This window comes from Mobula hypostoma, chromosome 1 (genome assembly GCF_963921235.1).
Source record: "Mobula hypostoma chromosome 1, sMobHyp1.1, whole genome shotgun sequence".
In the NCBI taxonomy this organism is placed as follows: domain Eukaryota; kingdom Metazoa; phylum Chordata; class Chondrichthyes; order Myliobatiformes; family Myliobatidae; genus Mobula; species Mobula hypostoma.
Window position 1 is genome coordinate 87,938,533 of NC_086097.1, and position 13,742 is coordinate 87,952,274.

General features: G+C 40.5%; 1 protein-coding gene across 12 annotated transcripts in view; it reads left to right on the top strand.

Moving 5' to 3' along the window:
* sipa1l1 (signal-induced proliferation-associated 1 like 1) overlaps positions 1 to 13,161 on the top strand; it is a 444,836-nt gene extending 431,675 nt beyond the window's left edge. For all 12 annotated transcript variants that reach the window (XM_063052303.1, XM_063052359.1, XM_063052321.1 and 9 more), the window contains 3 exons: positions 6,071 to 6,185; positions 8,512 to 8,593; positions 11,579 to 13,161. In XM_063052303.1, the coding sequence (XP_062908373.1) occupies positions 6,071 to 6,185; positions 8,512 to 8,593; positions 11,579 to 11,722 (341 nt within the window). In that variant the 3' untranslated portion in view covers positions 11,723 to 13,161. The remainder of the gene's footprint in view (positions 1 to 6,070; positions 6,186 to 8,511; positions 8,594 to 11,578) is intronic.
* The last annotated feature ends 581 nt before the right edge of the window (positions 13,162 to 13,742 follow it).

Below are 13,742 nucleotides of genomic sequence, written 5' to 3' on the forward strand. Positions count from 1 at the left end.
GCTGTGCTGACATTATCCCATTTCCAGTGTAAATGAGGACATAGAGGCCAAGAGGAGTAATTGAACTTGTGAAATGCAACCCAGGAATTGGCTGTGGCAGGAGCCTAGCTTCGGAGAAAGTAGTGTTCAGAATGAATGTAACAATTGGAAGAAACAAGTGTTCAAAAACCTCAAGTGAATCAGTAAAATAAATGTGTTATTTAACACATGATGAGCATGTGATTTAGCAATTCTGCTCTTCCGAGATATCTTGTGCTGTTGGCAATTTTGTTAACAGTTTAAAACAGGAGAATTTGGGGGGGCAGGGGGCAAGTGAAATTCCAGCTACACTTTAATTACCTCCTGAGTGGTTGCACTGAAATTGTTGGTGGTTAGTGTCCACACAACACACAGCTCCACCTGTAAATACAGTGGATTCTAGTTAACTGAGACATGTCGAGACCAATACATTTTGGCCCAAGGTAGCTGCCCCAATTTGCTGAAGTTTCATGGAAATAGTTTAGAAGTATAAAAAAAAGACAAACTACCATTTAACTCAGTAGCAACTTATGTATTTAAATAAAAAACAGAACAAATTAGAACACTACTTGTACTGTACAATAAAACTGTGTTAGTTCCTAATAGTTACCAGCAGAGGAATTCATTCGGTGCATGCTGCTGTGTTCTTTTGATTGACTGTAACTGAATGAAATCAGTGTGAACTGCTTTCATACAATGCTTTCAACGAATACATTCTTCCAAGTATTCATTTTCATTGTAACATTCAAGATGATTGTTAATATCTTCAAATTCTTCTTATTTCCTAATTTGTTGGAGTAGTGAAATCGTTTCATTTTCACTCCTGGTGTTTCTGGCATCTCCCAAGCCTAAATACTTGAAACTGCAGGGAGGAAAACAGTTCTGAATTCTCTTGCAGCTTATTTCTTGCCAACTACCAGTGACAAAAATCACTGCTTTTTGAACACAAACAAATGACGCTATTTTTAAAACTATTTGCTCTAAGCATGGTGTAGTGTTCAACAGCCACGCGCATTCACATGACTGACGCTAGTTGGAATCTGTTCAGCAACATCTTCTGTCCCAATTAAGCATCAGAGTGTCCCAAGTAAACGAAGGGAATCCTGGAAATTTCCTCAATGAAGGTTTGTTCTTCAAGTGTAATCCCAAATAAGCGGCTGCCCCAATTAACTGATGGCCCAATTAACCGAAATCCACTCTAGCATCTTTCATACTTAGATCACTGTTTCAATTAGATGTTTCTGTTTAAAGCTACAGTCTTCCATTTGAAAATTCTTTGTACATTTATTAAAAAATGTCATTTTTATACTTGAGATACCTAGTAATTTCTGGTCTAATCAGATCAGGATATGCGGTGGGTGTTCTTCTGCACCAAAAATATTATATTCCACAAATACCCTAGGAATAACTTGGAATTATTAAAGATGGGCTGGGGAACTACAAGAGCTCCTTTTTAAACTAATGTGCTGGGATCACAAGTATCTATGAGAATATGCAGGCAACTCTTAATCTTGTGCCAAACACTACTCTAGATTGCCAGACACATGAATCAAGAATCTAAGAAAATAGGAGGAGAGGTACAGCAATCAGCCTCTCGCGTCTGCCTCAGCATTCAATGTGATTATGACTGACGTCTCGTTTCCTCTTCTTTAAATATTCCAAGTGGTGATGCCTCTGCCTCCTCCAGGATGGTGAATTCCAGAGATTCCTCAACCTCTGCAAGAAATTCAGAAAGAATCCCATCCCATATAAAAGAAGAACTTCATGACCTCATAAAAGCTAGATGGGAGTTAATTTGTCTAGTTCTTTATTTGCCACTTCCTATGATCTTAACCACATTGAACACATTTTTACTTAACCAATACTGCTACTTCCCCAACCACTAACCAAGATGTTATTGATGTCCCACTTTTACTAACAGGAACTTCTAGTTGCTCTTTCTCTCTCTGTGTTAAATTTATTCTGTGCTCCTGTTCTGCCACTAAATGGCATTCAGTAAAGGTGTACTTTGATAAGCCAGGACTGATTCAGACCAGGAGCTTTCTTCTGATTGCTTGCTATCTGATTACCAGTATATTTGCCAGCTGATTGTGTTCTGTGAATTTTTATTGTAGGGTCTCATGTTCTTTCAACAGAGAGGTACACAAACATTATGCTGTGACTTGATATTAAGAAGTCTGAGAACTAGGATCTGAACAATTCTCTCTTATGCTCCTGGATGTATTAAATTCCCGAAGGCCTTCAAGAATTGTAAATTTGTTACCATGCTACTTTAAGAAGTTGTGTAGTCCATTGGTTGTGTATCTGAGGGTTATGGGAAGTTTGCCCATAATATTTAGAAGCAGCTTACAGTTTCACATAGTAAAGGCTTAGATTAGTAGTGTTTCATTGTTTGCCAGGCTTATCTGATCTTGGCCAATTCTCAGTGCCTTTGGAAAATCTTTAGTTCCTTTACAAAAGAATACAGTACAAAAGTCAGTGCAATATAATAATATGATATAATCTGAAGGTTTGTATAATATGTTACACAATGAAATTGGCATCTGGTGTCCAAGGCACAATCTTTAATTTTCTTAGCAATTGTATGAGTTTCTTTTTCTTTACCATTTTTATGTTGTAAAGAAAACCAAATTGGGGTCCACAAATGTTCTATTATGAATTGTAAAACATTCATATTAAAAGTGATATGATACGTCTTAGTATCTATGTAAATGTGCAGAGTTGAGTAGCATTTTTTGATAATTATAATCATTGAATGCTTCCAGTTCCACAGTATTGTTTATCAGCAGTCAGTAAAGTCTGAGAGTGCACTTTTGATCGGTGGCTGGCCAGGAAGGTGAATCACAGCCATATCCCAGCACCATACCCATCTATAGAGTTTAGGAAACCCAGTGCACTGCACTTGCAACGTCAACACACTTTTACTCAAAATGTGAAACTTTTAAAATAAAAACAGAAAATGCTGGGAATGCATGTTAGGTAGCTTCTACAGAAAGAGAAATGGGGCTAGCAGATCATGACATAAACCTTTCATTAGATCTGGCAAGGAAGGAAAACAAGAAAGGTTTAAGAAGCAGATAATCATAGGGAAAGGACAGATAGCACAAAGGAAATATCCAGCCATGGTTGCTATGTTGATAGCACCATCTGATTGATAGGTTAGTGGAGAAAGTTGTAGATTGAAAGCAGAACTGAGCATATCAAAGCTGTAAAATGCAAGTCAAAGCCATGGGAAATGCCTAAGCAATCAGGCAGTGACAGTGAAAAGGGTGGGGGGGGGGAATAGCTTATTTTATAGGTGCACAATCTATAACAGAACCAGCCAGTTCTAACTCAAGCAGTGAAGGTGAGTTATCTCAAGTTGTTAAAGTCAATGTTAAGCCTAGAATGCTGCAAAATGTCTGGAGGGAAAAATGGGGTGCTGTATACAGTGGGTCTCATTGGAACAGTACAGGAAGCAACAGACAGCTTGGAACGGGATAGAGAATTAAAAAGAGTTTTCTGCACTTTCCCATGCAAAGGTAGGAGATGAAACGCTGTCTCTTGCCTTACCACATGCAGGAACCCAGACAGTCCTTCCAGCTTTTTCCAGCAATTTACTTGCATTTCTTCCAATCTAGTGTACTGCATTCAGTGCTCACAATGTGGTCTCTGTACAGTCTGTAACCAGTTTCAGATCTAGTGGACACTGATGCAACCCTAAGCTTCCAATAGCCTGCTGTCTTAATTCTCCAACCTGCTATCACTGACCTATCTGTCAGCCCAGACCTTTTGTTTTCATACAGAAAAGGTAGTTGATTCTACTGTCTATTTTACAAAATGCGGCAATTAATTCCTCTATTTTTTAAATAACAAAGTTGGTAATTTTAGATATTTCTTGCAGATTGACCAAGCTCATTATTTTCCTCAGTGGCATTGGAGAGAGGTTTGTCCAATAGACTGCCTGGGCTGTTGAATGAAGAGTAGGTGTACATTTCTCCCTGCTGCCTTCAGGGAGAAGTTGAATTTGTTTTAAACGCACAGCATCACCAAGGCCTATTATCTGGCATTTAGCCATGCATTGTACTCAAATGGGGTTGAGAGGGAAAATAAATCAGACCTGACAAAATGGTGGAGTAGACTCAATGGGTCGAATGGTCTAATTCTGCTGCTTTATTTTATGAGTTTATGGAAACCACTACTTCCTGATTCAGAAGCAACAGTACTTCTGCGAAACCATACTTGCATATGTATCTTCACTGATTCCTTCAAATCCTTCAGATAGACACTGAGTCACAAGTATCAGAACCCTTGTCTTGTATAACTGGAAACAGGTGATTCACAAACAGCTCAAAAATTGAAGGAGCAGAATAATACTTGATGTGCTACTTGATGAACACAGTGTGGAAAAATTTCTGAACAGCATTATACAACTGTATTTCTTCATTAGGGAAATTGTTAACCTTAGCATTATATAATACCAAGGTTAATACATTCTTTAAAGAAGTTTTGAACCTCATAAGACTATGTGAGTTGGGGGGGGGTGGGGGAGAAAACTCAATTTTTCCAATCTTTTGGAATCCAGTGGTTTAGCATTTGATTCTTCTTGTTGCTTCCCAAATTCCCTTCAACCTCACTGTCCCTGTTCCCATGCTCCCTTCAGACAAAACCAAGGCCCTGTGTCCTTGATCACGGTACCTTCACTGAAAATCTATTATATATCGATGTATAAAAACTGAGAAAAATGAATTTAAAATATATTGAAGCATTAAGTAATATCCAGTAGTTTGGAAGGCCTGCAGTCCCTGCACCTCTAAGTCATTGGATTGCTAGATTATTTGAGCCTTACTATATTGGTCATAATTTTTAGTGAAAGTTCATGTTGGTGATGGAGTCGTATAGAGAAACTAAGTCTATCAGCCCAGAAAGTCTTTGCAGACCACCAGCTCCTCCCCACCCTCTACATTAACAGCATCCGTTAGTCTTGTGAGACCATGGAGCTGTGCCTGGAAAGTCTTCACTCTCCAGGGCACAGGCCTGGGCAAGGTTGTATGGAAGACCAGCAGTTGCCCATGCTGCAAGTGTCCTCTCTCCACGACACCAATGTTGTCCAAGGGAAGGGCATTAGGACTCATACAGCTTGGCACCAGTGTCGTCACAGAGCAATGTGTGATTAAGTGCCTTGCTCAAGGACACAACACGTTGCCTCTGCTGGGGCTCGAACTCACAACCTTCAGGTCGCTAGTCCAGTGCCTTAACCACTTGGCCACGTGCCCACACCCAATCATTAACAGCAATGCTACATTAATCCCATTTCTACTTTTTCTACTTTCCCACTGCTCTCTCCCCCACAAATTCTCTCTCTCTCTTCTACATCCTGGGGTAATTTACAATGGCTAATGAACCAGCCAGCAGGACTTTTGAAACTGGAAATCATGTCTTCTTGTGTCACACTAATAGATTTGGATTTCCTCTCAGGATCAGCATGCTCATTTCTCCTCCACATTTTTGTCATGGGTGCCATGGTAGCATGGTGATTGGCGTGATGCTATTACAGCTCGGTGCATCGGGGTTCAATTACAATGTCATCTGTAAGGAGTCAGTACGTCCTCCCCATGGAATGCATGGGTTTTCCTTGGGTGCTCCAGTTTCCTCCCACAATCCGAAGAAGTACCAGTTAGTCAGTTAATTGCTCATTGTAAATTACCCCATGAGTAGGCCAGGGTTAAATCGGTGGTCGCTGGGTGATGTGATTCAAGAGGCCATAAGGACTTATTCTGAACTGTATCTCAATAAATAGATGAATCTCCATAATGAAATACTTTGTCACTATAAAGTGTCTCATGCAGCAACCCAGCTCAGCCACCTGCCATCACCTTAGAAGAGAGATAGCAATTGCCAGCAGTAGTTGGAGAAGTGAAGTGTGTTATGGTGCTAATAGCCACTAACAAACCAGTGGTCCATGCAGTATGTGCACTTAGGAGCACTTAATAACATGGGTTATAAATGTCTATGAACCTGTACCTCAAAGTATGAAAAGAGTGACCTTTACTGGTGTTTATTTTCTTTCCAGTCCAAAGAGCTTCTTTATTTGGTGTTGATGAGGCAGACCACAGGCCTGATAGTTTATCCCTTGACAGCAACAGTCAGGTAGACATTCTCACGTCACCACAGGCAATACCCAGAAGGTGAGTCACTTTGTCACTCTGTCTTGGCAGATCATGAAAATGTATTTTGATATTTTATTATAGCATTACTTTCAGTGTTTGTGTTTATAGAAATCCAAGTTAGGATTCTATGTATGCTTATGCATAGCCTTACCACTTCCCAACCTTTCTCTCCTGTAAACAGTAACGCTCAAACTACCCGAGTTGCAGATTTTTAAAATTTGCAATGAAAATCACAGACATCTTTCATCTTTCTATCTTGCCCATAGATTAGTTACCCTACCAAAATTCAGTCATCACATATAAGCATAATCTCACACATTCTAAGGAATTGTCATTCATGGGTGAGGGCATCATTGATGACAGCAGAAGCAGACAGAGGAACTGGGAATAGGGAATGGCATCTTTGCATGTGGTGGGATGGGAAGAGGTAGTTATGAGAGTCAGTGGGCTTGTAGAAGATGTCAGTGGACAGTCTGTCTCCAGAGATGGAGACCGAGAGATCGAGAAAGGGGAGAGAAGTGTCCGAGATAGACCAAGTGAATTTGAGGGCTGGGTGGAAGTTAGAAGTAAAGTCGATGAAATTGACGAGCTCAGCATGGGTGCAGGTTCCTCCGTCTCCGCCGCATCTGCTCCGAGGATGAGGTTTTCCGTTCCTGGACATCTCAAATGTCCTCTTTCTTTAAGGATCGTGGTTTCCCTTCTGCTGTCATCAATGATGCCCTCACCCGCATCTCCTCCATTTCCCGCGCTTTGGCTCTCACCCCATCCTCCCGCCACCACAACAGGGACAGAGTTCCCCTTGTCCTCACCTACAACCCCACCAGCCTCCGGATCCAACACATTATCCTCCGCAACTTCCGCCACCCTCAACAGGACCCCACCACTAAGCACATCTTTCCCTCTCCACCCCTCTCCGCCTTCTGCAGGGATTGGTCCCTCCAGAACTCCCTGGTCCACACGTCCCTCCCCACGGATCTCCCACCCGGCACTTATCCCTGTAAGCGCAAGTGCTACACCTCCTCTCTTGCCACCATTCAGGGCCCGAAACAGTCCTTCCAGGTGAGGCAACACTTCACTTGTGAGTCTGTTGGGGTCATCTATTGCATCCGGTGCTCCCGGTGCAGCCTCCTCTACATCAGTGAAACCCGACACAGATTGGGGGATCGCTTTGTCGAGCATCTCCGCTTCATCCGCCAAAACAGACAGGATCTTCCAGTAGCCACCCACTTCAACTCTGCTTCTCACTCCCATTCAGATATGTCCATACATGGCCTCCCCTACTGCCATGATGAGGCTAAACTCAGGTTGGAGGAGCAACACCTCATATACCGTCTAGGTAGTCTCCACCCCCTTGGTATGAACATAGAATTCTCCAACTTCCGGTAATTCCCTCCCCCTCCCTTCCCCTATCTCTATGTCACTCTGCCCCCTCCCCCAGCTGCCTACCACTTCCCTCTTGGTTCCGCCTCCTTCTACCACCCATTGTGTTTTCCCCTATTCTTTCTTCACCTTTCTTGCCTATCACCTCCCTGCCTCCCTTCTCCCACCCCTTTATCTTTCCCCTTACTGGATTTTCACCTGAAACCTACCAGCCTTCTCCTTCCCACCCTCCCCCCATCTTCTTTATAGGGCCTCTGCCCCTTCCCTCTACAGTCCTGACGAAGGGTTCCGGCCCGAAACGTCGACCGATCTTTTCCACGGATGCTGCCCGACCTGCTGAGTTCCTCCAGCGTGTTGTGAGTGTTGCTTTAACCCCAGCATCGGCAGAGTATTTTGTGTTTTTAATATAATCTTTATATTGTTATATGTAGTGCTATGAGACATTGACGACAACTGCATTAAAAATGATGAAATATTTATTGTGAGTGGCTGTGGACAGGTTTAATCTGTATCTGCAAAAGCTCTGCTTTTCAGGTGTATATTAATATTTTAGTTCCAAGACGAAACTATAACTGATTTTCCCTTGGTTGTTAACAATGTAAATTAGAGACAATAATCGATAATGTTCGAAATGCACAGCTGGTCAATATGCATCTGGAGAGAAAAAAAGAATTTCCTAGTACTGAGATCTAATTTCAGATTAATATCAGGGAAGTCAGGAACCTCTGGCTGAAGAGCAGGAAAATAAAGCAGGGCGAGGTGGGGAATTGTTCTTTCCATCTCTCGTTGACCATTTGTGGCAACAGCAGGTTTCACCCTAGTAACATCCTGTTCCTACAGTGCCATACTGGTAGTGAGAAAAGAATAATTCTGTTGTGCGGACCCAGGTTCATGACATAAATAAGACTCCCCTGTCTTAGTTTGATGGAATGCTCTTTTGACTGTACTTTTGTTTTCTTTGCAGAGAGGAATCACCTACCACTCTGTCTGGCAAAGTGACTGAATTGGAGATGCTGTTGAAGGAACTTCAGGATGACTTGAGGAGGGTAGGTGATAAGTTGACATTTGTGCAATCACTCACTGATGTTACAAAATCTGAACATCCCTCTTTATCCTGTGGAAATAGAAACTCTACCCAATTTACAGTACATCATCTTTCTTTTGAGATCCATTGTCTAGCTATACTGTCACCTGATGTGAACCATTCCACAATATCTCAGCGTCATAGAGCAACACAACATGGATACAGGCCCTTTGACCAAAGTGCCCACCCGGACAATCCCAATTTCCCGTGTTCGGCCCATATCCCTCTAAGCCCTGCCCCTCCATGTACCTATCCAAGTGCCTCTTAAATGGTACTACATTACCTGCCTCAAACAGTTGTCCCATATACTTACCACCCTCTGCATGTAAAAGTTGCCCCTTGGGTCCTTTTAAAATCTTTCCCCTCTCACTATAAATCTTTGCCCCTTAGTTTTGGTCTCCCCTAACCTGAGGAAAGAACTGTTACCATCCATCTAATATATACTGTTATTTAAAAACTTTTTATAAGGTCACCCCTCATTATGGCCAACCTCTCCTTGTAAGTCAATCTGTCTACTCTTGCGACATCCTTGTACGTTTTTTTTGCACTCTTTCCAGTTTAATCTTACCTCTCCTCTAAACATGTGACCAAAACTGTACACAGTGCTCTAAGTGTGACTGATACTCATCGGGTACTGGTGCTGGAGATGGATGGTGACCTCATTCGTGAGAAGTGCTACGCCACTGCAGAAATAATATAAATTTTTATTTACACTTCTTTGACTCTTTGTTCCCACTCACAACCAGAGCAAGAAATCTGGGCTGAGACTGGAATGGAGTACTTGAGATATTAATGAGATGTTTAAATGCGGTCTTGTGTGCCCCCACATTGTGGCCCAGAGGATAGCAAGGCATGACTTGCACCAGATGGGAAATGTTCTCTCGGATGGTTTTGGAAATATTTATTAAGCAACCAAAAATAGAGAGATAGTGCAGATATAGGCCTTTCAGCTCACTGAGTCCACATCAGGCATCAAAAAAGGATTAACATAATCGTACGTTAATCCTTTTTTTATTCTCCTATCATTCTTCTCAGCTGCCTCCACCCCCCCACCACCAAATTTCCGCTCACCTACATAAAAGGGGCAATTTGCCGTTGCCAAATGACCTACCAACCCACACATTTTTGGGACACGGAGTAACTGGAGGAAACACACACCATCTTAGGGAGAACTTGCAAACTCCACATAAACTGCACCATAGGTCAGGATTGATTTTTTTGTATCTACTGCAGTTGTACAGTGGCTGAGAAGTAGGAAATGGAGAAAAAGGGAAAAAAAAATTTTAGGATCGAAGTGAAGGTAGAAAGAATTTTGTTGCTGTTTACATATGAATAATCCATTTACAATCCTGTAATCAATGGAGAACAGAAAGATTCAACTATTGTTGGGTAGATTATGTGTTCTGTTACTTGTATATTTGTTGCATGTTGATCAGGAACTAATTAGTACTAACACTGGGTATCCAAAGGGAAGTGGTTTGCCACTCTTAGCTAATGAAAAGTCTAAGAAATAGAATTCATAAAAATTGATGTTTGCTGTGAAACAGAAAGCCACCAGAAGGTAGATAATCTCTCAAGTGGAGTCTTGTATGGTAGCTAGAAGACTGGATTAATCTTAAATTCATCGTGCCTGACAATCTTATCATGTTTTGTGGAATATATTTAATTTAATGAGGTCCCTTCTGAGTTCATGACCATTTAGGACCTTTATCCCTAAACATATGTTTTAATAATCCCACATTATTTCTTCTCCTTTGATTTTTTTTTAAGGAAAGATTCTTACTCATATTGTGTTGATCCTCAAATTTGGTAACAATGTCATCAAAATAGTAATTAAATACTGCATATACAGTAAAGTTTCTGTATGGATAAAGTACATCTTCTCTCTGGCCTTCTTCAATGCAAGATGCGCAGCCAGCATTTAGTAATTAAAACTTGTACTGCTAATCCTTGCAACATATCTAGTTCCTTGGCAAGAGAGTGTTAACCATACGCTCTGACCCTGAATGAGCCCCTGTGGAGGTTGAACAGAAACAACACTGAACTTGTTCACAAGGTCCTGTGGCTTGTTGACACTGCCCAGGCTCATGCATAAGGAATTTCACTAAAGTAAGCTGCCAGAGGATAGTCCAGCATGAGGTAATGCTACAGAGGACAGCGAGGATTTCACTGTTGAAATTTAGACAACCCAGTGGTGACTATTAATAACTCATTGTCCATTATTCAGCTGAATGAATTCTCTTCAGTGGTATGACATCAAAGTATCATTTTGCTATACAATTACTTTGAAGAATTTGTCATTTTCAGTTTAAAATCAGTCTAATTTTTTTCTTTTTGATGACATACTCTTAATTATTTCCCTGGACTGATCGGGAAGAAGACTTGCATTTTTTTAAATGGCTTTCATGACCTCTGAACTTTACACACTGCTTTACAATAAATGTATTTTTTTCTTACCTTAAGACAGTGCATTAATGCACAACAAATTCTGTCACAGCAAACTCCCACATGACAATGTGATAATGAGCAGACAAGCTGTCTTAATAATATTGATTGATGGATAAGAAACAGCCAGGAAAACGCCCCTTGAATGTTGCTTGAAATATTGTTATAGAATCATTCAGTCCACCTAAGTGATCTGACAGGTACTTCGATAACCCTTCATCTGATAGATGGACTTCAGTTATACCCAGTTCCCACTTCATGATCTGGTTGTACTGAAGTTGATCATTGCCAGGTATTAATTGCTATGTGAGTATGATTAGGGATGTTCTGAGATCTGCAGTGACATTGCACTTGGGCAACATGCTGGCCTTTCCTGCTTAACTGATTTGATTATGGTCCTGCATTTGCAGTCTGAGACGGCTTCCTCTATTGCACAGAGCGGGGCTATGTTCTGTACTCCATATGCTGCCTCCAAATCACCCCATGTGTGTTTCTCCATCAGGCAAAGGAAGACAGGGCTGCTTTGCAAGCTGAGGTGCAGCACCTGCGGGAGGACAACTTGCGGCTGCAGGAAGAGTCCCAGACTGCATCTGCACAGCTGAAGAAATTCACTGAGTGGGTTTTCAACACAATTGACATGAAATGACTTCCACAGGAATAGAAACAAACCCTTGTTAAAAAGAGTCATTGTGGTTCCTGTTTGCGAGGAGTTCTATTTTAGAAAAACCCAAGCACTTTCATCACAAGCTGAATGAATGATTGTTCTCTGCACACCAGATACATCTTTGCTTGCCTTACATCAGCATCCAAATTTGTTAAAATGTGAAAGTCAGATTTTGCACATATATATATATATATATATATATATATATCTTCTGTTTGTAAAGCTCATTTTACTTTTTGAGCCATTCTTGTGGCTTTAATATTTTTGTTGCCATGACAGACATTAGTTGCTTTTCATTATTTCATTTGATATCAAATAATGTGTTTTTGAGGGAGAACTTAGTCAGCTACATGCCAGAAACTTTTAGGAGTCTTAAAAGCAAAAAAAAAAGGATTTTTGAATTCCTGAAATGTTGATTTGTATTTTAATAATGTGACATTTCTTTAATCATTCACTGTGGTTGGGAATCATTCAGGTTTTTGTTCAGTATTTTAAAAATCAGTTTCAGAATTCTTTTTTTTCCAGATTTAAATAATGCACGGTGTGAGTGTCTTTATCTGAATTGATTTTACAAACAGAGAAAGGTACAGTTTTGCGTCTGCTGTACTGTAAGGCTTTCTTCTCACACTTCTAAAAGCGCATGTGAAATGCTGTTTGCACCTTCCTTGTTGTATAGGTTTAGATTATAGCACAGACTGTGACCAAAACAATGCATTAAATTGAGGTTCTTCTGGCATTCTGTTAGAGTCTTAATAACAAGCTAGTTTTACTTTTTAGGAAATATCCTTCATTTCTTTAACATATTTTCAATGCAGACCTTTGGGAAAAATCATTGTTTAAGAATGGTTCAATCAGAAGAAAGCAATAGGATTTGAGTTACATTATGACATGACCTGTTGGTCCTGGGGAGAAGTTATTGGTTGTGACTTCCATTGGGATGGATTCAGTTTCCCTACTGATAGTGGCTATTGTGCTGAGTGCAGGGTTCATAAACATTTGCAGTGCCACTCCTTCTCCATCAAAATGGACATTTTGTTTTTGCCAAGGTAATAGAAAATAACTGATAACTTTTGTAAATAAATTAAAACTGAACTTTTCAGAATATTTTGTAAGGTTCTGGTAAGTTTTGAAGTTCTGGATTTTTTTTTAGTTTAATATGGCCTTGTATGAAGGAGATGTATTATACCTTGTAGTGTATTGTTAATACAAATGGGAATTATGGCAGGCATTAATGAAGCTTCAAGAGGTATTTGTTTGTTAAATTTCTCCATCGCCCCACTCTCCCTTCCCCAAAACCTTGATAAGGAGTTGGAATTAAAGCCCGCCTATTTATTGTACTAAAGAAATTTCTGATTTATTGTGGCCTGTATTTAATCAGAAATGGTACATTCTAAACATCTCACAATAAAATTTGTCTCAATGTTTTCAGGTTGATCTAGCAGTGTTTTATTACAAGCTTATCCAGTGGTTCTACAATTCTTATAGTATGTTTGTGATATGTGAATGTGGAAGATGTGTTCAGTGTGTTCACGGGCATTCAGCAGAGTTGCTTACAGTGTGGATAGTAGTCTTAGACTGCAGAGAGATATCAAAATGTTGATGAAATGGGCTAAACAATAGCAGATGGAATTTAATCCAGACAATGTATTGTTTTTTTTGGGAGTGCTAATGATGCAAGGTTACAAACTATGAATGGGAGTGTCTTAGGAAGCGCTTAAGTACAGAAAGACCCTGGAGTAAAAATCAATAGATCCTTGAAGGAGGCAACACAGGTAGGTAGCTTGGTTAGAAAAGCATATCCTGGCCTTAATTTGTTGGGTATTGACTACAAAAGTGAGGAGGTCATACTCCAGCTTTATAAAAACCTTGGTCAGACTTCAGCTGGAGTTGCATAGAAAAGATGAGCTAGAGAGGGTGCAAAGGAGACTCATTGGGATTTCTTGGGATAGTGCAGTTCAGTTATGAGGAGAGACTGGAGAAGCTAGATCTATTTTCCATAGAG